Below are 27,537 nucleotides of genomic sequence, written 5' to 3'. Positions count from 1 at the left end.
AACTCTCACATCCATACATGACTAATGGAAAAACCATAGCTTTGACTAGACAGACCTTTGTTGGCAAAGTAATGTCTCTGCTTTTTAATATGCTGTCTAGGTGGGTAACTTTCCTGCCAAGGAGTAAGCGTCTTTTAATTTCATGGCTGCAATCACCATCTGCAGTGATCTTGGAGCCCAAAAAATAAAGTCAGCCACTGTTTCCACTGCTTCCCCATCTATTTGCCATAAAGTGATGGGACCAGATGCCATGATCTTAGTTTTCTGAATGTTGAGCTTTAAGGCAACTTTTCCACTCTCCTCTTTCACTTTCATCATCAAGAGGTTCTTTAGTTCTTCTTCACTTTCTTCCATAAGGATGGTGTCATCTGCATATCTAAGGTTATTCATATTTCTCCCTGCAATCTTGATTCCAGCTTGATCAGCTTGCAGGGTCACATTCCCACCAACAGTGTAGGAGGGGTCCGTTCTCTGCACATCCTCTCCAGCATTTATCATTTGTGGATTTTTTGATGATAGTCATTTTGACTGGTGTGAGTCAATATCTCATTGTTTGCATTTTTCTAATAATTAGTGATGTTGAACATCTTTTCATGTGCCTCTTGGCTATATATCTGTATGTCTTCTTTGGAGAAATATCTGTTTAGGTCTACTGCCCATTTTTTTATTGGATCATTTGTTTTGATGCTATTAAGCCTCATGAGCTGTTTGTAAATTTTGGAGACTAATCCCTTGTCGGTTACATAATTTGCAAATATTTTCTCCCAATCTGTGGCACATTCATACACTTTTAAAAGCTTCCACTAATCTGTTCTCTTAAAACTGCAGGATTTTCATCTGCAACCTACTGGAACTTTTAGTTTTCCATAATTGATGGGTTTTGGCTCCAAAATCACTACAGATGGTGACTGCAGCCATGAAATTAAAAGACACTTACTCCTTGGAAGGAAAGTTATGACCAACCTAGATAGCATATTCAAAAGCAGAGACATTACTTTGCCAACAAAGGTCCGTCTAGTCAAGGCTACGGTTTTTCCTATGGTCATGTATGGATGTGAGAGTTGGACTGTGAAGAAGGCTGAGCGCTGAAGAATTGATGCTTTTGAACTGTGGTGTTGGAGAAGACTCTTGAGAGTCCTTTGGACTGCAAGGAGATCCAACCAGTCCGTTCTGAAGGAGATCAGCCTTGGGATTTCTTTGGAAGGAATGATGCTAAAGCTGAAACTCCAGTACTTTGGCCACCTCATGCAAAGAGTTGACTCATTGGAAAAGACTCTGATGCTGGGAGGGATTGGGGGCAGGAGGAGAAGGGGACGACAGAGGATGAGATGGCTGGATGGCATCACTGACTCGATGGATGTGAGTCTGAGTGAACTCCGGGAGTTGGTGATGGACAGGGAGGCCTGGCGTGCTGCGATTCATGGGGTCGCAAAGAGTCGGACACGACTGAGCGACTAATCTGATCTGATCTTAAATTTTTATAACCTCTATTAAACAATTAATCATATGGCCTCATCCATCCCCATGATTAGAATTTATCTGGTAATTTCATTGCAGATCTGCCTTGGAGACAGCGTTGTTCCCCACCTGGTGTACTGTATGGCCCTTATGGGCCTGGCCACCTCTAGGTCATCAAGGGCTCTGGCGGCCAGTGTTATATGCTGTTCTTTCTCAGGGGTGCAGCAAGATCGGTAAACTATCCCCACCCCCATAAGTGAGAGCAAAAGATCTCATCAATCAGGTAAACATCTTTGTGAAAAGTTCAGGGTCCTCAGAAAAACTTCCCAACTCACCCTCTGCCAGGCTTAGATCAGAAAAAAAAAGCACATGAACTCTTACTGGTTTTTTATTTTAGAAATTTCTCTCGGAGGCAGAATCGTAGGGGCGGTTGGTTGGTGGTAATTTGTGACACTGCGGGTGTAAGTGAGGTTGAAAACGGGCCCTTGGTAACTTAAGATACAGAGAAGGAGCTCCTGGATGTGGTGAGGACCTTTGATGAATGGGTGTGCGGTGCTGTGCTCAGATGAATGGATACATGTTTGAAAAGGGCATCCTTCTTCCTCATGCAAAGAGCTGGATTCCAAAGGAAAGGGTAGTCAGGGGAGAGGGACTGTCCCTGGACTGCCTTCCTAACTCCAAACTCCTCCTCAAAGTCCCCCAGAATCCCACCCCACAACGTGCCTGTGCTTCAGACCCACTTCCAGAGAGACCCGTGTTTGAAGAGAGTCCTCAGGCTTCCCTGTTAGCTCAGATGGTAAAGAATCTGCCTGCAGTGCAGGAGACCCGGGTTCAGTCCCTGGGTTGGGAAGATACCCTGGAGAAGGGAATGGCTACCCACTCCAGTATTCTTGCCTGGAGGATCCCATGGACAGAGGAGCCTGGTGAGCTAGAGTCCATGGGGTCTCGAAGGGTCAGACATAACTGAACGACTAACGCTTTCACTCGGCTGCACAGGAGTTTTGAGCTCACAGCCTCTACCAGGCTTTGATCCTGTTGTGGAAGCCTCTGAGGACGAAAATAAACTTGCTCAGCTTAAAAGCTAGGGGAGTCTTTTATCAAAAAAAATTTTCAGCCACACTCTTTATTGGTGAAAAGAAAGAGAAAAAACGCAGCCCCTCCCCTCACTGGCTAAAATCTTGATTACTATATGTCGTTCCCTGGAAACAAGCATGAACATCTCCAGAAAACATCAACCATTAGTAGCACTTAACCTCCTCAGGCTACAAAACAGCCAAAAGAGCCACTTAGGGGCAAAGCATCTTCTGATTAGTTCTTTAAGGGAAAATCTCTCCTCAGTAGGAAATGGTCCAGGGGTTGCCAGATGGAAATGTGGAAATACCCACCACCCAACGGTCCAGCAGGCCAAGCCGCCGCGCATCCCAGCATCTTCCCCGACTCCTCCCTGGCTGCATCACTGTAGCCCCTCCATGCCCCACCCCCGCCAAAAGCCAGGGTCCCCTGCCCACCCAGCTTCACAGGCACCTGCAAACCCCATCCTGGGCTTGGGGAGCCTACAGCTGTTCTTGAGAGGTAACCAAACATCCATTTTAATTACACTGCGGGCTGTATAAATATTGTGCTCCACAAAATGGTACGAAGCAGATATTTTTAGGGGGTCACAGATGCTTCATGGGATTATCCGAGTCACAGGTCTGGAAGAATTTTTCCTCCAAAGAAAAGGAAAAGCACGTCTCCAACATCTGCTGTGGGGACTCTTGAGGGGCTCGACTCCTTCGCATCGTCAGTTTCCTTCTGAAACCCAGCAGGTGGGCTATAAGCAAATGGAGCAGATCCAACACCAGGCTAACCAGACGCCTGACCCCAACACGGGCTGTGTCCCCACCCTGGACCTGCCTGGCCTCCCGATTCATGATTCACCTTGCAAACACTCCTTACTAAGCACCTACTGGGTGCCAAATGCCATGGCTGTCACTGCAAATGTGGGCGAGACACTAACACATGCTAAGTGGTGGAAAGGGACTTCTGGTCACAAAGATGTACAAGGTTCACAGCATCCCTGGTGGAAACTGCCCTCAACTGGAAACAACTCGAATACCATGGACACTGCTCAACAGGAATGCAAGTGAACCACAACGTCCCACAAGCATGCCTGGAGCTCAGACACAGGAGGAAGAAGAAGACTCTGAGGTGAAAAAGCCGTTTACCTGAAATACACAAGCAGGCATCAGCATGAGGTCAGAAGTCAGAACAGCGGGCACCCTCGAGGAGGAGGGACAGAAGGGGCCTGAGGGGGGCTCCCGAGGTACTGACACTTCCTGTTTCTCAAGTCACGTACTGGCTACAAAGGTCTGTTCCATTTGAGAAAATCTGTGGAGCTGCACACTCATGGTTTGCAGATTTCTCCAGTAAGAGGTGTATTTTAAAATAGTAAAGAACAGCGATGTGCTGTCCCACGGTCAGGAAATGGCCAGGGCAAGACCCAGCCCCAGGTGTCCCGGCACCAGGGTCCAGGCTCTCACCCTTGGGTCCTGCTGCCCCCAAGAATCAGAGCCCCCAGGTGGGGTGCCTGGGAGCCAGCCCCCGCTGTGCTCCAATCTCTGGGTCTCGCATGACTGCCTCCCCCATCTTCTCTAGCTGACTGTAGCCGCCTGAGGGCTTCCTTGGGTGTCTGCAACCCACTGTGCCTGGGAGTCAGCACCACTGTCCCAGGAGCAGGGCCTTTGCAGCCCCTGTCCTTGATGGGACGCCCTCAAGCTGCGTCCCTGGCATCTCCCTGAAATCCTCTTGGGTTGAGCTCAGAGGGGACCTGCTCAGATGCAAACCCTGCACCTTCTGCTATCCTTCCTGGGCTCACATCCCAATGGCCCAACTGGTGGGACCACAACAGGACCCCTCACACTCGAGGGGCAGTAAATCCCCCTCAAGGCTTTCGTTGCTCAGTAGCTTAGTTGTGTCTGACTCTCTGCGACACCATGGACTGCAAAATGCCAGTCTTACCTATCCTTCACCATCTCCTGAAGCTTTCTCAAACTCACATCCATTGAGGCAGTGATACCATCCAACCATCTCATACTCTGCCATCCCCTTCTCCTCTTGCCCTCCATCTTTCCCAGCATCAGGGTCTTTTCCAATGAGTCGGCTCATCACATCAGGGGGCCAAAGTATTGGAGCTTCAGCATCGGTCCTTTCAGTGAAGATTCAGGGTTGATTTTCTTTAAGATTGACTGGTGTCAAGTTAGAAGGGCCCATTTCGCCTCCTTCACTTGTAAAGCAGTCCATCATCAGGACCTCCCTAAAGGATACAGGCAACTATGAGAAAAGTTTCAGTTGGGTAGGTCAAGTATAACCTTTAACCATTCAGGAGGACATTCTTTGGAGACGAGATCTATGTGAGACCTTACAGAATAAGTACAGATGCAAGGTAGAAAAGAGCATCTGAGATTGGCGGTCATTCCTACAGAAACAAGGAGGTGAGAAGTGGACTATGCCCACTGGGGTGTGTGCCCATCTGGAAGAACACACAGAAGCTGGTAACTGCAGGGGCCTCTGGGTATAAAAACAGGAGAAGGGGGCCAGGAGAGGGATGTAAAACTGAATTTCCTCCATGCTCCTCTGTACTATTTGGATATTTTTTTTCTTATGTGTGTATTTTTCAAAAAAAATATTAAGGAGCTTATTTATTCATTCAACAAGCAATTTTGGTATGTACAATGGGTACTGGGCACTAAGAAAATGAGATCCAGTGACAGCAGGGAGGCCCTGACTGATTCCCACCTTCGGGGGCAGACTGGTGCTGGGGGCTGTGCAGCTGAGCCCTGTAACCTGTCATCCAGGCTGAGGTCTCTGACCGAGGGGGTACTACAAACTGAACATCAAGATAGCGGTGTGGAAGTGAGACCCAGACAGGATAATGCCCACCCACAGCCAGAACACAGGGCTGGAAAAAAAGGGAGGCCATAGAACCTTGGGAAGATGACAGCTGAATGGGGGCAGCTTCCTGGAGGAGTTGAGGGTAGGACTTAGATGATGGGTTCGGGGGCAGGCAGAACTCTGGTCTCCAAGAAGATGCTACTCCCCACACCCCAGAACCATGGCTCTGAGGATACATCACACCCACGAGTACCCAGCCTGTCTCAGCCAGGGCTGCTGCCACAAAGCACCGTAGACGGAGTGTCCTAACAGCAGACACTTATTCCTCCAGTTCTCGAGGTTGGACGGCTGAGGTCAGGGGCCACACAGTCAGGTTCTGCTGAGAATGCTCTTGCTGGTTTGCAGGTGGCATCTTCCTGCTGCGTCCTCACATGGTGGAGAGAGACGGCGCGTGTGAATCCTGGTGGAATGGGTCTAACGGTTCAGTCCACATGGCGTTACTTACACAGCCACAGGGACTCCGCAGGTGTCATTAAGGTTACCAATGGGCTGACATGAAGAGAGAAGATTCTCCTGGGTTACCTGGGTGGCAATCACCCGAATCCTTTCAACCCAGGGGCAGAGATGAAGGCAGAAGGGTTCAGAGAGCACACTGAGGCCTGAGAAGGCCTCCTCGTACTGCCGCAGGCTTTGCAGAGGGGCCGGCCTAGTGACCAGGAAGGTGGCTGGCTTCCAGGAGCTGAGAGAGCTGGCCCGGCTGACAACCAGTGAGGCTATGGGGACCTCGGTTCTACCACCATGAGGAATTGAACTGACCCTTTCCCAGGCCCCCAGATGAGAGCCCAGTCTGGCCAACACCCTCACTTCAGGCCTGTGAGATGGAAGCGAGGAACCCAGTCAGCCCTGCCCCCACTTCTGACCTGCAGATGCTGTGAGAGTGTGAATGGTGCTGTTGGCAGCTGCTGAGTCTGTGGTGAGCTGAGCGTGTGTGTGAGTCCACACAGGAACACTCCACTGAGGTGACCGATGCCATGTGGAGCTGGGGCCTGAAGGCCAGTACCCACGGGCCCCAGCAAAGCAGGCCTCCTGGAGAAAATGACCACCTAGGCATGACGGCAGGGGGGCCACCGACTCAGCCTGAAGGTCCAGGAGGCAGAGCACAGGGTGGGGCCCGGCCTACCTGGAAGGCCCAGCGAGGCCCCCGTCCCCCCAGCCTGGCAGGAACAGGGTCCAGTGTGACCAAATGACCCAACTCTTCAAGAGAATCCAGAAACTCACTTTTTACATGAAATATTCTCATTCCAATTTTAAAAACACTGTGCTGGCCAACCTTGAGCAGAACAAGCAAATGAGAGAAGTCTTGAGCCAGAGGTGAGCTTCTGGGGCATCCACCGACTGTGAGAGGTCAGGCAGAAGAGCACCCAAGTGGGGGCCTTTCCAGGAGGCCATGGGGATCCAGTCCTCCCTACCATGCAGAAGAGGAGGGACTCACACTCACAGAAGACCCCAGCCCCGGTGCCCTGTGGGGGACCCAGTCCCAGCCCCTGACAACCAGACAGCTTAAGGGCAATGGGCCTTTTTCCAGAGGCCGCCACTGAGGCCAGAACGGGGAACCCCCCAGACATGAGCTGGTGACTCTGTCTCAAAACTACACGTCCAATTCCAAAATCTGAGTCTGTCCAGCCACTCCACCCAGCCTCCTGGCATCACAAGACTTTGCTCTTTTGATGGCACAGGGGTTTGCTCTGTGTTCCCGAGGCCTGGACTCTTCCCCCCTCGCTAGTGAACCAGCCCCCTCCTCACTCAAGGCTTGGCTGTCCTGTCTAGCGCTCACCATGGCAGCCACCCTTCCGGCAGCCCAACATTTTGGATCCTGTTCCCTCACCCTTGGTAGCTCAGGGTCTCAGCTTCCCAGACCCAAATTCCTGAGAAAGTACTCTACCTGGTTTGAGTCATGTTTCTGCCCCGAGTGATGCTGGGTCAGAGGTCTCTAGCCAATCCATGGGGTGGGCTTCCCTGTGGTCAGATGTCAGTCCAGGCAGGACCTCTTTGTAACCCTTCCCTCCCTCCTCACACCCCTCCAGACCCTTATCCCATTTTTAAGCAAACTCATCTCAGGGCCAATCCCCAGAGGTATGAGTAGGACCATCAGGGGACAGGCTCGAGCCAGTCGTGTCCCTAACAGCAGCCCCCCCAAACGCCTGACACTCGTAAATGCAGCTCAAACAGCAGTGCCTGGACTAGGCACGGTAAGTGGTCTCTCATATCATCCAAAGACTCTGAGGTGCCCATCATGACCACAGGCAGGGGCACTGGCAGCAACACCACACCATTTACCTCCTCATCTGCTGAGTGGCCCAGGTGAGCCAGGAAGCCCCACACCCCACTCCCAAACCATCAGCGACTCCTGACCACAGAGCTGAGAGTCAACTCAGCCCAGGGTCTCTTCACTTCCCTCTGAGAAGATGAGATTTTGACAGCAATGAGCTCCTTCTCTGCCTCGTTCCGACACGGAGAACTTCAGAAACCTGTGCAGGGACCACAGGTCAGTGAGAAAAACAGACACACAATGAGGTCGGAGGATGACTCGTGCCCAGGGGAGGCTTGAGTCTTAAATTCTCTTTATAAAAACTTCATTTTGTGTGAAGCAATTATCCTTCAAAAAAAAAAAAAACAAAAAAACTTCATTTTGAATGGAGGGCAGAAGGCTATTAAGACAGTGCTATTGAGTTTATAGGGCTCCCCTGGTGGCTCAGATGGTAATGAGCCTGCCTGCAGTGTGGGAGACCCGGGTTTGATCCCTGGGTGAGGAAGATCTCCTGGAGAAGGAAATGGCAACCCACTCCAGTATTCTTGCCTGGAGAATCCCATGGATGGAGGAGCCTGGAGGGCTACAGTCCACTGAGTTTTACAGACACATAGTAAACTGCCTATGTGTATGTAAGTACACAATCTGATCTACGAAAAACATAATGCCTGTGAAACCGTCACCACCCCCAGGGCAATCAACGCATCCACCACCCCAAATTGCCTCCCCACTCCCCACCCATCCCCGTCTCCTGGCAACCACTGACCTTTCTGCCACTACAGTTTACATTTCTACTATGTTACATGAGTAGACCACAGGTACATACTTGTTTTCTCTGGCCTTGCTCACTCTGCACAGTTCTAACATTCACCATGTGGTTGTGCCCACAATGAAAATTCAACCCCATTTCTTGCTGAGTAGTATTCCAGGGTAGAACATCCCTTGATCTGTCAATTGTTGATGGACATTCAGTTTATTTATAGTCTGGGACAATCCCAAATACACTGCCATGAACATTCACGTACAAATTTTTATACTTGTGTGTACGCTTTTCTCTTGGGAAAATACCTAGGGAAGGACTAGCTGGATTGTTTGGCAGGCATGTGTTTAAGGATGGCCATTTCCATGAAGCTCCTGGGTGGCTTTTGGAGGGTCCACACTGTGTGTATTTAACCTACAAGATAAGGTGCACACTGGTCATGAGGAACTAATGACCCACACACTCACCCACAGGGAGGCCTCATCAGGCTGCAGCTGCTTCGTTCCATGTGTGGAGGGGGTTCCCAGAAGGAAATATCTCCCAGCATCACCTCTGATTTTGTGAAATGCTCAGCGCACAAGTTCCTGACGCCAGAAATGGCCCACGAGAGGGCTGTGTAATCTGTCTGCGGGAGACCCTCGACATGCTGGAACATCTCACAGGTCTAGAGCAGATCAGTTGTGATCTTCACTGAAAGCTGTGCGTGGACCACAGCAGGGGTTCTGTAAGGGTGGTCCCACCAGCATCACCTGGGAGCTGGGCTAGAAATGCACATTCCCCACGCCATCCAGACCTACAGAGTTGAAACAATGAGTGGAGCCCAGCCATGTGGGCTTCCAGATAATCAGATGTACATTCCAATTTAAGAACCAGCAGCCTAGAACATTTTTTAAGCCCTTCGACTCTACTGGAATTAAATCCATCAGAAGTTGTGTTACATCAGGGGCACACCCCCTCTGTGACCTCATTCCATCCCCACAGCTGTGGAAAGAAAGTGAAAGTGTGAGTCGTACCCGACTCTCTACTGCCCCATGGACTGTAGCCCACTAGGCTCCTCCGTCCATGGGATTCTCCAGGCAAGAATACTGGAGTGGGTAGCCATTCCCTTCTCCAAAGGATCTTCCCAACCCAGGGATCAAACTTGGGACTCCTGCACTGCAGGCAGATTCTTTACCATCTGAGCCACCAGGAGAGTTCACCCTTTTAGAACACTGCAACCCTGTGTTAAAGTCTCCTCAAAGAGCCAGGTTGCCAATGGAATACTGCAAAGTGATGGTCATCACTTCTTTCCCAAAGACTCCAAACAAAACGAAAGTTCAGGAACTCAATCGCTGAAGCATTTAAACCCAGCTGTCAAAACCACCTGTGTGTCTACCTGGGGCTTTCACCCTAGCGTATTATGACATAAATAAATCTAAGGAAAGAAAAAGACAAAGATTTTAGGTGATACACTGCAACTCTCTTTACTGCTCTAGAACCCTCGCTCCAAATTAACACATCAGCAGGAACATTAATCAAACTTGAATAGGAAGAATTTGAGTAAAAATATTGAATACTTTTTGTTTTAATCTTCAGCTTAAGCATGATTGCTGCTTGACATTGTAATTGGAGAGGTCTGCTCATTTTCCTGATATTCCGGCAGGCTTACCACTTAGCCCAGTCCTTGAAAACTCTCTCCAGCTTCTGGCCAAGCAGAACTTTGCCGCTCACTTTGAACTTGCCGGCAAGGAAAGCCTTCTGAGGGTTCATTTTGCCCAAAATCAACTCCATGAAGACAGGCTCGGGGATTGTGAAGACGGTGTCCGCTGGGAGCCTGGCAGGTCCTCGATACGTGTCCCCAGAGCCGTTCTTCAGATCAATGGTCCACTGGTGGACAGTCTTCCCATCTTTGGTGATGTCCAGCTGGAAGATGGCATTGACTTTCTTCACCAGCTGGTCCCCCACTTCTTTGACGTGCTGGCTGATGTCCTCAAACACTGGGACGGTCTGGAATTCTGACAGCGAGAGAGGGTGTGGCACAGCAGGTTCCCGACCTGGACCCAGTTCCTTGAACTGGCCTGCCTGCGGCCCATCCCCTGCCTTGATCTTGAGCTGATGGTCAATTCTCTTCCACATCCCACTGCACTGGTCCTCCTGACCTTGCCGACTGGTGTGTGAGCAGCTGCGGCCAGGTTAATATACACAAGGTCAGATTGTGACATCAAAGGCAAGGCCAAGCGGGGACTCAGGCTGTGTGTGTGTGCCACAGTCTCATTGGCTGAACGGGTGCTAAACACGTGACATGGGGTTAGGGCTCGGCCAGGTCATTGTGACACAGATCCACACCACCACTCCCCTAAACCACAAGGTCCCACAAGCCCAGCCCAGAAAGATCTGGACCCCGGGCTGGGAATAAAGGAAACTGGCCCGCAGAAGGTTCTCTGGTGACATGAGCTCTGTCTTTTCAACAGCCCTAACTGAGAGAGCACTCATTCTGATTCTTTCAAAAGCAGATGATCTTAAGGTCCAGATACTGGTGCTTCCACTACCTACTGGGGAGTGGGAAAAACTGTTAGAACAAAACAGCTGGTGGAGGAGGGCTCAGCACCAGGGCCTGCACTGGAAGCTTCCAGAAGCAGAATGAGAGGGGAAAAAGGAAAGAAACAAATATCCCTGAGGTCGGCAGAAGACGCTGCTGGTCTCACAGGATAACTGCAGACACTATCACAGCCCTCACTCCAAGCCACAACACCGCTGTAGGCACTGCACATGTATTTTATCAACACACTTAACTCTCCATATAACTGTCTGAGGTGGGTACTGGTACAATCCTCATTTTACAGATAAGGAAGCTGAGGCAAGAAGTGAAGTGACTTTCCAAAGCCACCCAGTGAGTCGTAGGGCAGCCAGGTTTAAACAGAGGGAGAAAGACTTCAGAGCCCACTTTGGGTCTGCCTGATGCTTTCTCATGATGAGGTTGAGGGCTTGGGCAGGAATGCCACCGCAGGGATCTTGTGCCTTCGCTGTGTATCCTATCAGGGGGTCTATGGTGCCAGAATGTCCCTCCACGGTGATGCTGACCTTGATTCCTTGGTTAAGGTGGCGTCACCGGGTGATGGGCAGCTCCCTGCAGAGTTACTGCTTCTCCCTTTGTAATGAATAAATGTCTTGTGGAAGATGATACTTTGAGACTCTGCAAATACCCTGTTTCCTATCACACTCCAGCCCACTCCTGTCTGCCCCCATCCCTGACCCACTGGTGTTAAATGCCCATCACTCCTTTTAGATTTAACGACTGGAATTCCGCTGGAAGAATGAGCTTTCCCTCATTTTTTTCACCTGTGCAATCATTTGTTTATCCCAATATGGACTCATGGATATTGCTTTATTCTTATCATCTGTTATGATGATTATTTATTTTCTCACTCAGCTTGTCCCAGATTGGGTCATTGGGAGCTCTGGCCAGGTGGGTACTTGTGTCCTTTCCCCACCATGGTGTTCTTAAATGTAAGTGAAGCTGGTAGGGAGTTGCTGGAAGCTCTTTTCTCTCTGGGAGGAATTCAGAAAGTACAAAAGTTTTCAGTACATTTTCTTTGGTACTTGATGGATGAGCTGGTATTATTAACATGGAGCAGTTAAACAAAATGCAATGGGCTCCAAAACCAAGTCTTTCCCCTGAGGCCACCAAGTATGCAACTAATATATTAAGAGTTTAAAATGAAGAGGATGGATTGCCCCAGTAAGCTCGCTGGGAACAGTCAATGGACCACCGAGCACCATGCCCACCATGCCTGATTTTCCTCAAGGATGGGTTGTCCCTTCTGAACTGTTCAGATGGGTCCCCAACAGGGCTGCCATTCCTGCCTCAGCATGTCAGAGGAGAATACAGTTTCACAGCCCATGCATATCCCTCCATGAGTTCCTATCTTTTAGAGGAGGATATTTCTACTATCGGGCTTCCCAGGTGGCTCAGTGGTAAGGAATCCACCTGCCAAGCAGGAGACTTGAGTTCAATCCCTGAGTCAGGAAGATCTGCTGAAGAAGGAAGTGACAACCCACTTCAGTATTCTTGCTTGGGAAATCCCATGGACAGAGGAGCCTGGCGGGCTATAGTCCATGGGGTCACAAAAGAGTCAGACACGACTTAGGGACTAAACAATAATAAGTACTGGCAAAGGTGTGGGAAAAGAAGCCTCCTACACTGTTGGTGGGAATGTAAACTGGTGCAGCCACGGTGGAAAACAGTATAGTTTCCCTAAAAAACTAAAAGTAGATCTACCATATAGTCCAGCAATCTCACTCTTCGGCATATATCCAGAAAAGATGAAACCTCTAACTGAAAAGATATATTCACCCAATGTTCACTGCAGCACTGTTGACAGTAGCCAAGACATGTGTTAAGTTTCTTCAGTCGTATCCAACTCTGTGCGACCCCATGGACTGTAACCAGCCAGGCTCCTCTGTCCATGGGATTCTCCAGGCAAGAATAATGGAGTGGGGTGCCATGCTTCCCTGGTGGCTCAGATGGTAAAGAATCTCCCTGCAATGCAGGAGACCAGGGTTTGATCCCTGGTCATATGAAGACATGAAAGTAACCTGAACATCCACTGACAGATGAATGGATAAAGAAGTCTGTATAATCTCCAAATTCACATGCTGGAACACTAACCCCACCATGTGATGGGTTAGGAAGTGAGATATGATTAGGACTAGATGAGGTCATAAGGGGGAAGCCCTCATGAGTGTGGTTAATGCCCTAAGAGTCACAGGAGAACTTGCGTCCCCTCTCTCCTCCCTAACTTGAGGATACAGTGAGAAGTCCACAGTCTGTAACCTGTAACAGAGCTCTCCCAAGAGGCTGGCACCCTAATCTGGGACTCCAGCCTGCAGAACCATGAGAAATAAATTTCTGTTGTTTATAAGCCACACAGTTCATGGTATTTTTATGACAGCAGCCCAAGCTAAGACATGTGTACACACAGAAAAGGGTGAAGATCAATAATGATATTAATCCACCACATCCATGGGAAGACAGTGCCAAGCCCTGAAAGCCTTTCTCACTGGAAAAAAAGTTACTGTACTATACCAAACTCATGTACAAATATATTTGTAAAGTCCCAGTAACTTAGATTTTATATATATAGAACAGAGATCATCCCTCCCAAAAGGCATTACTGGCCAGGGTAAGGGCATTCCTATTTCAAGACACAGCTGAAGATAGGGCCAAAGACAGGCAAATAGTTAATTAGATAAAATGTGTAAGATATGCCTACTCATAAATTAATAAGACTGATTGTGAATAAAATAACAGATAAAGTTTCTAAGAAAAGTGACGCATTTTTCTGATGTTCCTGACATCATTCAAAATGTTTTTCAGAATACCTTTTATAACCAATGTCACAAACCAAGGCTCAGCTGGTAAAGAATCCACCTGCAATGTGAGAGACCTGGGTTCAATCCCTGGATTGGGAAGATCCCCTGGAGAAGGGAAAGGCTACCCACTGCAGTATTCTGGCCTGGAGAATTCCATGGACTGTATAGTCCACAGGGTCACAAAGAGTTGGACGCAACTGTGGAAAATTCTTCAAGAGATGGGAATACCAGACCACCTGATCTGCCTCTTGAGAAATCTGTATGCAGGTCAGAAGCAACAGTTAGAACTGGACATGGAACAACAGACTGGTTCCAAATAGGAAAAGGAGTACATCAAGGCTGTATATTGTCACCCTGCTTATTTAACTTCTATGCAGAGTACATCATGAGAAACGCTGGGCTGGAAGAAGCACAAGCTGGAATCAAGATTGCCGGGAGAAATATCAATAACCTCAGATATGCAGATGACACCACCCTTATGGTAGAAAGTGAAGAGGAACTAAAAAGCCTCTTAATGAAAGTGAAAGAGGAAAAAGTTGGCTTAAAGCTCATCATTCAGAACTAACGAAGATCATGGCATCTGGTCCCATCACTTCATGGCAAATAGATGGGGAAACAGTGGAAACAGTGACAGACTTTATTTTTTGGGGCTCCAAAATCACTGCAGATGGTGACTGCAGCCATGAAATTAAAAGACACTTACTCCTTGGAAGGAAAGTTATGACCAACCTAGATAGCGTATTGAAAAGCAGAGACATTACTTTGCCAACAAAGGTCTGTCTAGTCAAAGGCTATGGTTTTTCCAGTGGTCATGTATGGATGTGAGAGTTGGACTGTGAAGAAAGCTGAGTGCCGAAGAGTTGATGCTTTTGAACTGTGGTGTTGGAGAAGACTCTTGAGAGTCCCTTGGACTGCAAGGAGATCCAACCAGTCCATTCTGAAGGAGATCAGCCCTGGGTGTTCTTTGGAAGGAATGATGCTAAAGCTGAAACTCCAGTACTTTGGCCACCTCATGCTAAGAGTTGACTCCTTGGAAAAGACTCTGATGCTAGGAGGGATTGGGGGCAGGAGGAGAAGGGGACGACAGAGGATGAGATGGCTGGATGGCATCAAGCCCTCAGCCACCTCTCAGTGTGTGCCCTGAGGAGATTCAGGATGGAAAAAAGCAGGATAGTGGCCCTAGATAGCTGGGGTATAGACCAAAGCAATGATTTCAGTGAACCCAGACTCTCCCATCTTCCCAAACACAGAAAAGCAGCTAAAGTCATTAACTTGAGGCATCATGTTTTCTTAATGAACAGTAACATTCTGAAGTTCCACTACTGGGTTTTGTTTTTGTTTCTTTCCTGGTGGCTCAGCCAGTAAAGAATCTGCCTGCAATGCAAGAGACCCAGGTTCTATGCTTATGTTGGGAAGATCCCCTGGAGAAGAGAATGGCTACCCACTCGGTATTCTTGCCTGAAGAATTCCAGGGACAGAGGAGCCTGGTGGGCCCCAGACCACAGGGTCACAAAGAGTCAGACACGACTGAGCAACGAATTTTTTAGGACTTCCCTGGTGGCTCAGATGGTAAAGAATCTGCCTGCAATGCAGGAGACCTGGGTTCGATCTCAGGATCAGGAAGATCCCCTGGAGAAGGGAGTGGCTATGCACTCCAGTATTCTTGCCTGGAGAATCCTATGGACAGAGGAGCCTGGAGGGCTATAGTTGGGCTGCAAAGAGTCGAACACGACTGAGCACACACACAGAACTCCTGTATATCCTGGCTCCTCTTCCAAGCTGTCCCTCAGAGCCATCTGAGAGGCTGTCTTCCCAACTTATGGTTCTCAATTTTTAGGTTGTGCCTTTCTCCTTTCTTCAGTCAGCCACCTTCTCTTAACTTCGGGGATGCCTAGAGGAGCGTAGAACCCAATAGAGGTGCTAGAGAAACAAAAGGAGGAACTAAGTGAATGGCACTCATCCTTGAGGTAGGTGTTCACTCAGGAGTCCACTGAGAGGCAGGGGTAAGAATGACACAGGCCAGGGACCTGTTAGAGGGATACGACCTTCCTCATGTAGGGGAAGGAGCTGGCTACATAGTTTCCCTGCAGCTGCTGATTGCGTCTGGGCAGGGCCTGAGGGTAGCTGAGCGGCAGCCCAGCCCAGAGGTCAGGGAAGCAGTGGGCAGATGAGGAAGCCCGTGAAGTGACCAACCAGGCGAGCCAGGGGACCCCAGATGCTCCCTACAGGTCTATAGCGCCTGAGTAGCCGCACCCACCTTTTCCCCCGGTAGAAAGACTCCACATTGTATCATTTCTGCCTTCCAAGGCTCAGGGGAGGTCAGTACCCTGTGCTCACCCTGGAAGTCTGCGTGGATGGGAGTTCTGGAAAACATAGTTCCAGCTCCACTAAGTTGTTCAGGAGCAAAGCTGGAGCCACATCAAGTGCTTTGATTTTTAGAAACAAAAGTCATGTACACACTGCTATATTTACAATGGATAACCAACAAGGACCTATCGTATAGCACAGGGAACTCTGATCAATGGTACATGCCAGCCTGGATGGGAGTGGGGGTTTGGGGGAGAACAGGTACGTGTACATGGATGGCTGAGTCCCTTCACTGTTTACCTGAAACTATCACAATATTGTTATTTGGCTGTACCCCAATACAAAATGAAAGGTTTAAAGTTTGAAAAACAAAAAACTTCAAACTAACTCTAAGGATAAAATGGCCCAACAGGCTGAGCACTGGCATTTAGCTACGGTGGAGGAAGTGTCATTTTATTCTCATTTTCTTTCCTTCTTTCCCACTCACTGCTGTGGACTCTGGTCACCCCGCCAGAGCAGAACAAAGCAAAGTAAGAAGGACAACTTGCCATGTCCCTAGCCACTCCCTCTAACACACGGTTTGGAAACCCTGATGACCCCCCTGGAGAAAAGTCTGATGCAGTCAGTCAACAGAGCTGGGTCAGCCCCTAGGTCTTACTGAACTCAGTACATCAAGACCACTGTGGAACAAATTCTGATAAGTTCCTCTGGCTGTTTTGAAAGATTCATCAACCCTGAGCCTGGAGAGGGCCAGGGGTGCAAACCAAAGAACAAGATCTCTGCCAGACAAGCAGGAGCTGTGCCTATCTCAGAAGGATGTTTTTGGTACAGTGTGTTATTTAACTGTGGTCACTGTAACTGTGGACATATCACAGAAGCCCGAATGCTGATGGTAAAGAGAGCCTGTAAAGATCTTGAATTTTTTTTGTTTAGATGGTTTTTTATTTTAATATAAATTTATTTATTTTAATTGGAGGCTAATTACTTTACAATATTGTATTGGTTTTGCCATACATCAACATGAATCTGCCACGGGTGTATATGTGTTCCCCATCCTGAACCCCCCTCCCACCTCCCTCCCCATATCATCCCTCTGGATCATCCCAGTGCACCAGCCCCAAGCATCCTGCATCCTGCATTGAACCTGGACTGGTGATTCATTTCATATATGATATTATACATGTTTCAATGCCATTTCCCCAAATCATCCCACCCTCTCCCTCTCCCACAGAGTCCAAAAGACTGTTCTATACATCTGTGTCTCTTTTGCTGTCTTTCATATGGGGTTATCATTATCATCTTTCTAAATTCCATATAGATGCATTAGTATACTGTATTGGTGTTTTTCTTTCCAGCTTACTTCACTCTGTATAGTAGGCTCCAGTTTCATCCACCTCATTAGAACTGATTCAAATATATTCCTTTTAATGGCTGAGTAATACTCCATTGTGTATATATACCACAGCTTTCTTATCCATTCATCTGCTGATGGACATCTAGGTTGATTCCATGTCCTGGCTGTTATAAACAGTGCTGTGATGAACGTTGGGGTACACGTGTCTCTTTCAATTCTGGTTTCCTCAGTGTGTATGCCCAGCAGTGGGATTGCTGGGTCATATGGCAGTTCTATTTCCAGTTTTTTAAGGAATCTCCACACTGTTCTCCATAGTGGCTGTACTAGTTTGCATTCCCACCAACAGTGTAAGAGGGTTCCCTTTTCTCCACACCCTCTCCAGCATTTATTGCTTGTAGACTTTTGGATAGCAGCCATTCTGACTGGTGTGAAATGGTACCTCATTGTGGTTTTGACTTGCATTTCTCTGATAATGAGTGATGTTGAGCATCTTTTCATGTGTTTGCTAGCCATCTGTATGTCTTCTTTGGAGAAATGTCTGTTTAGTTCTTTGGCCCATTTTTTGACTGGGTCATTTATTTTTCTGGAATTGAGCTGCAGGAGTTGCTTGTATATTTTTGAGATTAGTTCTTTGTCAGTTACTTCATTTGCTATTATTTTCTCCCATTCTGAAGGCTGTCTTTTCACCTTGCTTATAGTTTCCTTTGTTGTGCAGAAGCTTCTAATTTTAATTAGGTCCCATTTGTTTATTTTTGCTTTTATTTCAAATATTCTGGGAGGTGGGTCATAGAGGATCCTGCTGTGATGTATGTCAGAGAGTGTTTTGCCTATATTCTCCTCTAGGAGTTTTATAGTTTCTGGTCTTACATTTATATCTTTAATTCATTTTGAGTTTGTTTTTGTGTATGGTGTTAGAAAGTGTTCTAGTTTCATTCTTTTACAAGTGGTTGACCAGTTTCCCCAGCACCACTTGTTAAAAGAGATTGTCTTTTCTCCATTGTATATTCTTGCCTCCTTTGTCAAAGATAAGGTGTCCATAGGTGTGTGGATTTATCTCTGGGCTTTCTATTTTGTTCCATTGATCTATATTTCTGTCTTTGTGCCAGTACCATACTGTCTTGATGACTGTGGCTTTGTAGTAGAGCCTGAAGTCAGGCAGGTTGATTCCTCCAATTCCATTCTTCTTTCTCAAGATTGCTTTGGCTATTCGAGGTTTTTTGTATTTCCATACAAATTATGAAATTATTTGTCCTAGCTCTGTGAAAAATACCATTGGTAGCTTGATAGGGATTGCATTGAATCTATAGCTTGCTTTGGGTAGTATACTCATTTTCACTATATTGATTCTTCCAATCCATGGTATATTTCTCCATCTATTAGTGTCCTCTTTGATTTCTTTCACCAGTGTTTTATAGTTTTCTATATATTGGTCTTTAGTTTCTTTAGGTAGATATATTCCTAAGTTTTTTATTCTTTTCATTGCAATGGTGAATGGTATTGTTTCCTTAATTTCTCTTTCTATTTTCTCATTATTAGTGTACAGGAATGCAAGGGATTTCTGTGTGTTGATTTTATATCCTGCAACTTTACTATATTCATTGATTAGCTCTAGTAATTTTCTGGTGGAGTCTTTAGGGTTTTCTATGTAGAGGATCATGTCATCTGCAAACAGAGTTTTACTTCTTCTTTTCCAATTTGGATTCCTTTTATTTCTTTTTCTGCTCTGATTGCTGTGGCCAAAACTCCAAAACTATGTTGAATAGTAGTTGTGAAAGTGGGCACCCTTGTCTTGTTCCTGACTTTAGGGGAAATGCTTTCAATTTTTCACCACTGAGGATGTTTGCTGTGGGTCTGTCATATATAGCTTTTATTATGTTGAGGTATGTTCCTTCTATTCCTGCTTTCTGGAGAGTTTTTATCATAAATGAATGTTGAATTTTGTCAAAGGCTTTCTCTGCATCTATTAAGATGATCATATGGCTTTTATTTTTCAATTTGTTAATGTAGTGTATTACATTGATTGATTTGCAGATACTGAAGAATCCTTACATCCCTGGGATAAAGCCCACTTGGTCATGGTGTATGATCTTTTTAATGTGTTGTTGGATTCTGATTGCTAGAATTTTGTTAAGGATTTTTGCATCTATGTTCATCAGTGATATTGGCCTGTAGTTTTCTTTTTTGTGTGGCATCTTTGTCAGGTTTTGGTATTAGGGTGATGGTGGCCTCATAGAATGAGTTCGGAAGTTTACTTTCCTCTGCAATTTTCTGGAAGAGTTTGAGTAGGATGGGTGTTAGCTCTTCTCTAAATTTTTGGTAGAATTCAGCTGTGAAGCTGTCTGGACCTGGGCTTTTGTGTGCTGGAAGATTTCTGATTATGGCTTCAATTTCTGTACTTGTGATGGGTCTGATAATATTTTCTATTTCTTCCTGGTTCAGTTTTGGAAAGTTGTACTTTTCTAAGAATTTGTCCATTTCTTCCAAGTTGTCCATTTTATTGGCATATAATTGCTGATAGTAGTCTCTTATGATCCTTTGTATTTCTGTGTTGTCAGTTGTGATCTCTCCAATTTCATTTCTAATTTTATTGATTTGATTTTTCTTCCTTTGTTTCTTGATGAGTCTGGCTAATGGTTTATCAATTTTATTTATCCTTTCAAAGAACCAGCTTTTAGCTTTGTTGATTTTTGCTATGGTCTCTTTTGTTTCTTTTGCATTTATTTCTGCCCTAATTTTTAAGATTTCTTTCCTTCTACTAACCCTAGGGTTCTTCATTTCTTCCTTTTCTAGTTGCTTTAGGTGTAGAGTTAGGTTATTTATTGGATTTTTTTCTTGTTTCTTGAACCTTCCCCTTAGCACTGCTTTTACAGTGCCCCACAGGTTTTGGGTTGTTGTATTTTCATTTTCATTCATTTCTATGCATATTTTGATTTCTTTTTTGATTTCTTCTGTGATTTGTTGGTTATTCAGCAGCATGTTGTTCAGCCTCCAGTGAGGACCTTTAATGACAGACACAACAGGAATGAATATCAAAAATGTTATGCCAAAAGACTGCATAATATAAATTCCCTTTAGGAGAAGGGGGTGCAGAGGATGAGATGATTAGATAGAAACACCAGCTCAATGGACATGAGTCTGAGACAACTCTGGGAGGTAGTGAAGAACAGAGAAGCCTGGCGTGCTGCAGTCCATGGGGTTGCAAAGAGTCGGACAGGACTTAGTGACTGAACAACAACAAACGTGAAGTTCTAAAACTGGCAAAACTAATCTATAATGGAAAAAAAATCAAAAGACTCTTTACTCTGAGGTGTGAGGGTGAGATTAACTGGGAAGTGGCATGAAGAAACTCAGGGGGGAAAAAAAAAAAAAAAAAGAAACTCAGGGGTGATGGGTATATTCATCTGTCAAAATTCTCCATGGAGTGATGTGTACTCATGCTTGCAACTTGTTTTGAAATGCATTAAAAGACAAGAGGATTGACGGATGGATAGATAGACATGTAACAAAACAAATACAGCAATATAGGAGTATATGAGTGTCCATGAATCAGCCTAGTACTGAATTATAGGTAGATGTCAACAAACTGACTGGTGAAAAGATGGGGAAAAGGCTATTAGAAAAGGATTCATAAAAGTTACAGTCATTTAGAAGGCAGGCCAGACACTCAGAATACATAGTACGGTTCACACCATTCTTTTTAAACATATGAAATACAATCACCCTGTTGAACTCAGTTCCTCTCAGTTACTAAGTGCTGGTTATGTGACAATTCCAAGTTGAACATACGCAAATTTTGTCCATAGCACATGAAGAATCTCTACTTATTCTCTATTTGGCAGCCTCGTTATCAGTCATCTATAACATGTGCTGCATAACAAACCATCACATCTCAGAGGCTCACAGTAATAAGCAATTATTTCTTGCTTACATGGCTTCAGAGAGGTTAGGGATTGGCCAGTCTGGTGGGGGTCCACTGGCCTAGGCTCCAGGCCCTGTGTCTCTCATTCTGCTTGATCAGCAGGCTCCCAGGGGCAGGTTCTTCTCACTATGAAGACCACAATACAAGAAGGCAAGACCTCCTGCACAAGTTTGTGCCAAGACTTTGCTCACATTTCTGTTAAAATTCTACTAGCCAAAGAAGTAACACACCTAAGCCAAATAATCACAGCCCCTTATTCACCTAGCTCTGGAAATGGAGAACTCACCTCTTTATTTATCACTGCAAGAGATTCTGGGGCAGCTTCGATTTGGGGTCTAGTGACGTGGAGCCTCTGTCTGCTTGAATGGCCCCCTCCATAGCTTCCACTGCACAGGAGAAACAAATCTCAAGCGTGTAACCACACCAATTCCAGTGAACTGTTCTATTTTGCCTCTTCAGCTCCCCTCAAGGTAGAACCCCACGGGGACAATTACAAACATGGGGCCAAGAGATAGAACACAGGGCACTTCTTTTTCTGCTGCAGAAGAAGTCAATTAGGGTTTCAATTTCCACTGTTAAATGTCACCTTTTTACAACATCCTGGAGGAGAGCAGGCAGCCCTGTCCTTAGTCGGGGGAAAACTCTTTCAAGGAAAGGCTTATTGTCTAAAAAGACACAGAAGGGTCCAGAGATTAAGGGGCCCACTCAGGCTGTCTGGATTTCCTGGAGCTCTCGGTTTCTATTTCCAGCTGAACATCTGGCTCCCTGATAGCCCCCAGAGAGTCTTTTGAGCCTCCCTGCCTCACTTTTCTCACCCCACTCCAGTACTCTTGCCTGGAAAATCCCATGGACAGAGGAGCCTGGAAGGCTGCAGTCCATGGGGTTGCTGAGGGTCAGACACGACTGAGGACTTCATTTTCACCTTTCACTTTCATGCATTGGAGAAGGAAATGGCAACCCACTCCAGTGTCTTGCCTGGAGAATCCCAGGGATGGGGGAGCCTGGTGGGCTGCCGTCTATGGGGTCGCACAGAGTCGGACACGACTGAAGTGACTTAGCAGCAGCAGCAGCAGCAGCAGCAGCCTCACTTTTCTACCAGTTGCAAAAAGATAATAAACCCCGCTGCCAGGCAATGCATATAAAGTGCCCCCAAGGAGTGCAGGAGGGAGGCAAACTTCTCAAAGGAGAGAGCTGTCAGCATGTATTCTCCTGATCTTCAGGTATCTCCAGTGTCTGGAACCCTTCATTAGAGCATGTGGTCCTTCCCCTGAGAAGTCAGACAAGAGCCAGAATCAATGAAGCCAAAAGACTCCCTTCTCTCGTCTCTGCTACAAAGGAGATGAGTCAAACTGCATGATGACCGGTCACTCTTCTTCACTTGCTAACACTCTGCACCCTATTTTCAAAGAAGGAGCATGTTGTTGGCATGGCTGAAGGGTTAAACACTCCCACTCCATCGCTACAGCCACTAGTGGGTATTTTATCACAGTTTCTGTGCAGGAACTTTTTGTCCACAAAAACCCTTCCTCCACCCAGATGGGTGAGACTTTGAGAGTATCTCCAGTTTCTAAAGTTAGGTCATAAATTGCTCTCCTGTTTGCAGGGTGGTGTTGCCCCTGAAAAGACCCCATCTGTTCATAGTCTGCAACTTATTTTGAAATGCATTCAAAAATTAAGAAGGGCTCATACACTTTTAATTTTTTTTAATTATTTACAACTTTTTTTCTGTTTTTAATTATAGGGGAATTCATTTCCTCCCTCTCTGGGTATTTCACCCTCATCTATAGAACAGGAACATTGGCCTTTTCCAAAGTATTAGGAGGAAGGACAAGGGCAGCTGGAACTCTCATAATGCTGCCAATAAGAACGCCAAAGAGTTCCACTCTGGGAAAGAGGTTTCAGTATCTAAAATGGGTAGGTTGTTTTTGTTTTTTTGGATATATCTGTACAAGTGGAATTGCTGGGTCCCAGACAATATTTCCAGGGATATACCAAACAAATATCTACATTTTTTCTTAAAAGACACATATTAGAATGACTTTAATCAGCCAAATGTGGTAACCACCCATATGCCCATCAACAGTAGAATGGATAAATTACAGGAAACTAAACAGCAATGAGAATTAACAATCTACATCTATACACAACATAGTGAAATTCACAGTCACTGTTTTGAACAAAAGAAGCCAGACCCTCCACCTCCCCCTGCCAAAAGGAGTTCATATAGCTTCTAGAGAGCTAGTAATTTTCTAAATCTCGATCTGAGTGTTTTTAATTTGGGAAAATGTATTGAACCACACATTTATGATGTGTGCTCTTCTCCAGAGGTATATTACACTTCAATGAGAGGTTTTAAATACATATGCACACAGAAAAAAGTGCCCACAAATCAGAACAGAAAGTATTGGAGGAAAGTGTCCACCCAACCTTCCACTTTCTCCCTCCCTACTCCTCCCCAGGGGAAAGCTATGGCTGACTGGTATTGAAGGGGAAGCTGGAATCACAACCACACAGAGCCTGGGTGACCTCTCCTCCCCAGGCTCCCAGGCCCTGCTTCAATCCCCTTGTCTTGACTGCCATGACCTGAAACGTGAGAGGCAACGATTCTCCTTTCTCCTTTCTCCACTGGCACTAGCCAGTGGACCTGCTCTGCAGACCCAAGTACCACTGCTCATGGGCACCCCAAGTCCTGGGGGAAGAAGCAGGGAGCCTTGGCTGACTGTAGCATAAACCATGTTCTCTGCTCCAGGGCTACCAGCAACAGAGGTGCTACTCTGACCTCCAATTCCCATGGCTTACATCTATTTCTCAACTGATTCCAAAGATGGAAGAGGAAGACACATGATTAATGATCACCCCTTAAACTTCAACAACATCTTCCTCAGCAGTTAAGAAGGTGAAGATAAGAATAAATGGATTGCTCTTCTTTTATGAAGCATTAAGACCAAAGGCTGGAAGTTCCTAATGGATCCAAGGAGATGGTGATGCCCCTTTGGAATAAAACCAACTGGGTAATTAGAAAAGAAGAATGTGATTATCTAATCTCCTTCCTCTAAGATTTCCCTGCACTAACAAGAAATTGCTTTTCTGGGTGACTCCTAAACTGGAGATCTAGAGATTTTCAATGTAATATCAGAGGTTATCCCATTGCTGAGTTAGATGTCCCAGTCACTGGTTGCCACAGATGGAAGAAATGGGGGCGGAGGGAGGTCACGATATTTTTCAGCTCCTTCCATCAAGAAGTGAAGTCCATCTCTCCATCCCTTTGGTCTGGGTCTGTCCAAGTGACTTGCTTTAGACAGTGGGATGCAGCAAACTTAAGACAAGCAGAAGCTTAAAAAGTGCTGCACCATTAGCCATGCCCTCTGATTATTGGAGATATTCCACCACCATCTGAAGAAGACTGCTGGAGGGTGAGAGGCCACATGGACCAAGGCCCCAGAAATAAAAGTGAGATGCCTAGATCACCCAGCCCGGCCAAGAAGCCCATGTGAGAAGAGCCACCTAAATGATCCACAGAACCTTGAGAAAGGAAAAATGTGTGTTACCAGCATACAAGCGATCAGAACAGCCAAAATCCACACACTGACAACACCTACTGCTGGAGAGGACGTGGAGCAACCGGCACTCTCATCCCCTGCTGGGGGGATGCAAAACGGAGCAGCCACTTTGGAAGACAGTTTGGCAGTTTCTTACAAAACTAAACACACACTGACCATAGGATCCAGCTGTTGTGCTCCTTGGTATTTACTCAAATGAACTGAAAACTATATCCATACAAAAACCCACGGATATTGATAGCAGTGTTATGCATGATTGCCAAAACTTGTAGCAACCAAGATGTACCTCAGTGGGTTAAAAATGAACTATGGTACATTCACACAATGGAATACTGCTGCTGCTAAGTCGCTTCAGTCGTGTCCGACTCTGTGCGATCCCATAGACGGCAGCCCACGAGGCTCCCCTGTCCCTGGGATTCTCCAAGCAAGAACACTGGAGTGGGTTGCCATTCCCTTCTCCAATGCATGGAAGTGAAAAGTGAAAGTGAAGTGGCTCAGTTGTATCCAACTCCTAGCGACCCCATGGACTGCAGCCTACCAGGCTCCCCTGTCCATGGGATTTGCCAGGCAAGAGTACTGGAGCAGGTTGCCACTGCCTTCTCCCAATGGAATACTATTAAGCACTAAAAAGAAATGAACTATCAAGCCATGAAAAGATACAGGGAAACTTCAAAGCATGTTGCTAAGAAGCCAATCTGAAAAAGCTACATACTGTATGAGTCCAACTATGTGACATTCTAGAAAAGGCAAAATTATGGACACAGAGAAAAAGATCAGTGGATGTCAGGGGTTTGGGGGTAGGGAGGAATGAACAGGTGGAGCACAGAGGAGTTTTAGGGCAGTGTGACTATTCTGTATGATACCGTATCAGTGGAGAGTCATTGCAGTAGTAGTGTAGCATTAGTCAGTCAGTCATGTTTGACTCTTTGTGATCCCATGGACTGTAGCCCAGCAGGCTCCTCTGTCTACAGAATTCTCTAGGCAAGAATACTAGTATGGGTAGCCATTCCCTTCTCCAGGGGGTCTCCCTGACCCAAGGATTGAACCTGGGTCCCCTGTACTGCAGGCAGATTCTTTACCATCTGAGCTACGAAAGAAGCCCCATATCAATGGATGATGATGATGGTTTAGTTGCTCAGTCGTGTCTGACTCTTGTGACTCCATGGACTGTAGCCCACCAGGCTCCTCTGTCCATGGAATTCTTACAGGTCATCACTTGTCAAAACCCACTGGATGTACAACACCAAGAGTCAGTCCTTATGTACACTGTAGCTTTTGGGTGATAATGATGTCTCAACATAGGTTCACTGATTTTAACAAATGTCCCACCTTGATGAGGTACATTGATGGTATTGGAGGCTGTGCATGTGTAAGGCCAGGAGAATATGGGAACTCTGTGCATTTTCTACTCAGTTTTGCTATGGACCTAAAACTGCTCTAAAAAATTAAATCAATTAAAGATAACATGTGTTATTCTAAGCCACACTATTTTTAGATGGCCTGTTACACAGCAAAACCTAACTGATATACTGAGTCAACTGTTGAATGGGGAGGAGAATCAAGGGGAATTGAATCTGCCACATTAGAATCACAGACACTAATGAGAAAACACAGGAGAAAACAGCTGCCACGGAATCCAGGAGTGAGTGCAGTCATGCCTGTAGTTGGGCAAGTTAGGCAGAACCAGATGAAAGTAAGTTAAACCCAGATGACTGGGTCTGACATTTTACATGGACACACTTTTTAGGCCCCATTATGTGCTGTTTGAATGGACTCCCTCCACTGAGGTTTGACAGTAAAATTCCTATTTCTGGAAGCTTCAAAAGTGGGGCACAAGGTAATGAATGCAATTCCTATGTCGACAGCTAAAGAAGCAGAGCATGAGCTGCTTGGACCTGAGCAGACCAGCAGGTGCCTGCTCCGGTCACCGGATCCCAAAGGATCTGGTCGCCAGCACCAAGGAGGGGAGAAAAGGCAACAGGAAACGGTCGACATGATGGACTACCTGGAGGTAATTTAATTGGTTCTCTGGAATGAGTGATTCACCACCTCTCTACCTCTTTCACCACCCACCCTGCCTTCAATCTCCCCTGTCCACGCCACACACACACCCACCCACACACACACACACGCACACACACCAGCAAACAATACATCGGGCCCGAGTCTCTTTATTAAAAACCCTGACATCAAAAACCAAGGACTTCTCTGGGCATTTGGTAGCATGTGCTGAGAATGTGGCCATGGATGGTTAAACAAGAAAAGTCCCTGCAGATGAAAAACTGAAGCCAGTACTGAGGTCAGATTCTAGCCTCAGCAGCTGTGACTCCTCTGACTCAGGGAGTCAGGGAGAACACTGGAGTGGGGTGGAGGGAACAGCACAGCTCATTAACAGACAGAGCTGGCCATGGTTTCAATTTAACACCATTTCCTGAACTGATCAGAATTCCACCAAGGCTGTTAATTGGCTGCTGACCATATGCCTCTCGTTTCTGAATGTGCTTCCTGATTCAACGTGGAAATGACAACTGAATACACATTGGTCATACCTGACCTGCCATACCTGAGCCCCTCCATTCACAGTCTCCTCTCATATTCATAGGACGATTGAGGACATGAAAAAAAACGTCCTGGATGGGTGATGAG

At 46.4% G+C, this 27,537-nt stretch overlaps 1 protein-coding gene across 1 annotated transcript; it reads right to left on the bottom strand.

The window, feature by feature from the left end:
- Nucleotides 1–9,836: 9,836 nt before the first annotated feature.
- Nucleotides 9,837–10,552, bottom strand: SCP2D1 (SCP2 sterol-binding domain containing 1). Its single transcript, XM_010836328.1, has one exon. The coding sequence runs from the start codon at nt 10,512–10,514 to the stop codon at nt 10,044–10,046; it is 471 nt and encodes a 156-aa protein (XP_010834630.1). The 5' UTR covers nt 10,515–10,552; the 3' UTR covers nt 9,837–10,043.
- Nucleotides 10,553–27,537: the final 16,985 nt, after the last annotated feature.

Source organism: Bison bison, unplaced genomic scaffold (genome assembly GCF_000754665.1).
Source record: "Bison bison bison isolate TAMUID 2011002044 unplaced genomic scaffold, Bison_UMD1.0 scf7180017864063, whole genome shotgun sequence".
In the NCBI taxonomy this organism is placed as follows: domain Eukaryota; kingdom Metazoa; phylum Chordata; class Mammalia; order Artiodactyla; family Bovidae; genus Bison; species Bison bison.
The sequence above is the reverse complement of the archived record's forward strand: the minus strand, read 5'-3'. Positions and strand labels throughout refer to the sequence as shown.

Coding starts and splice junctions, on each gene's coding strand:
- SCP2D1 (XM_010836328.1), bottom strand. CDS start 10,514: ATGTGGAAGAGAATTGACCATCAGCTCAAGATCAAGGCAGGGGATGGG.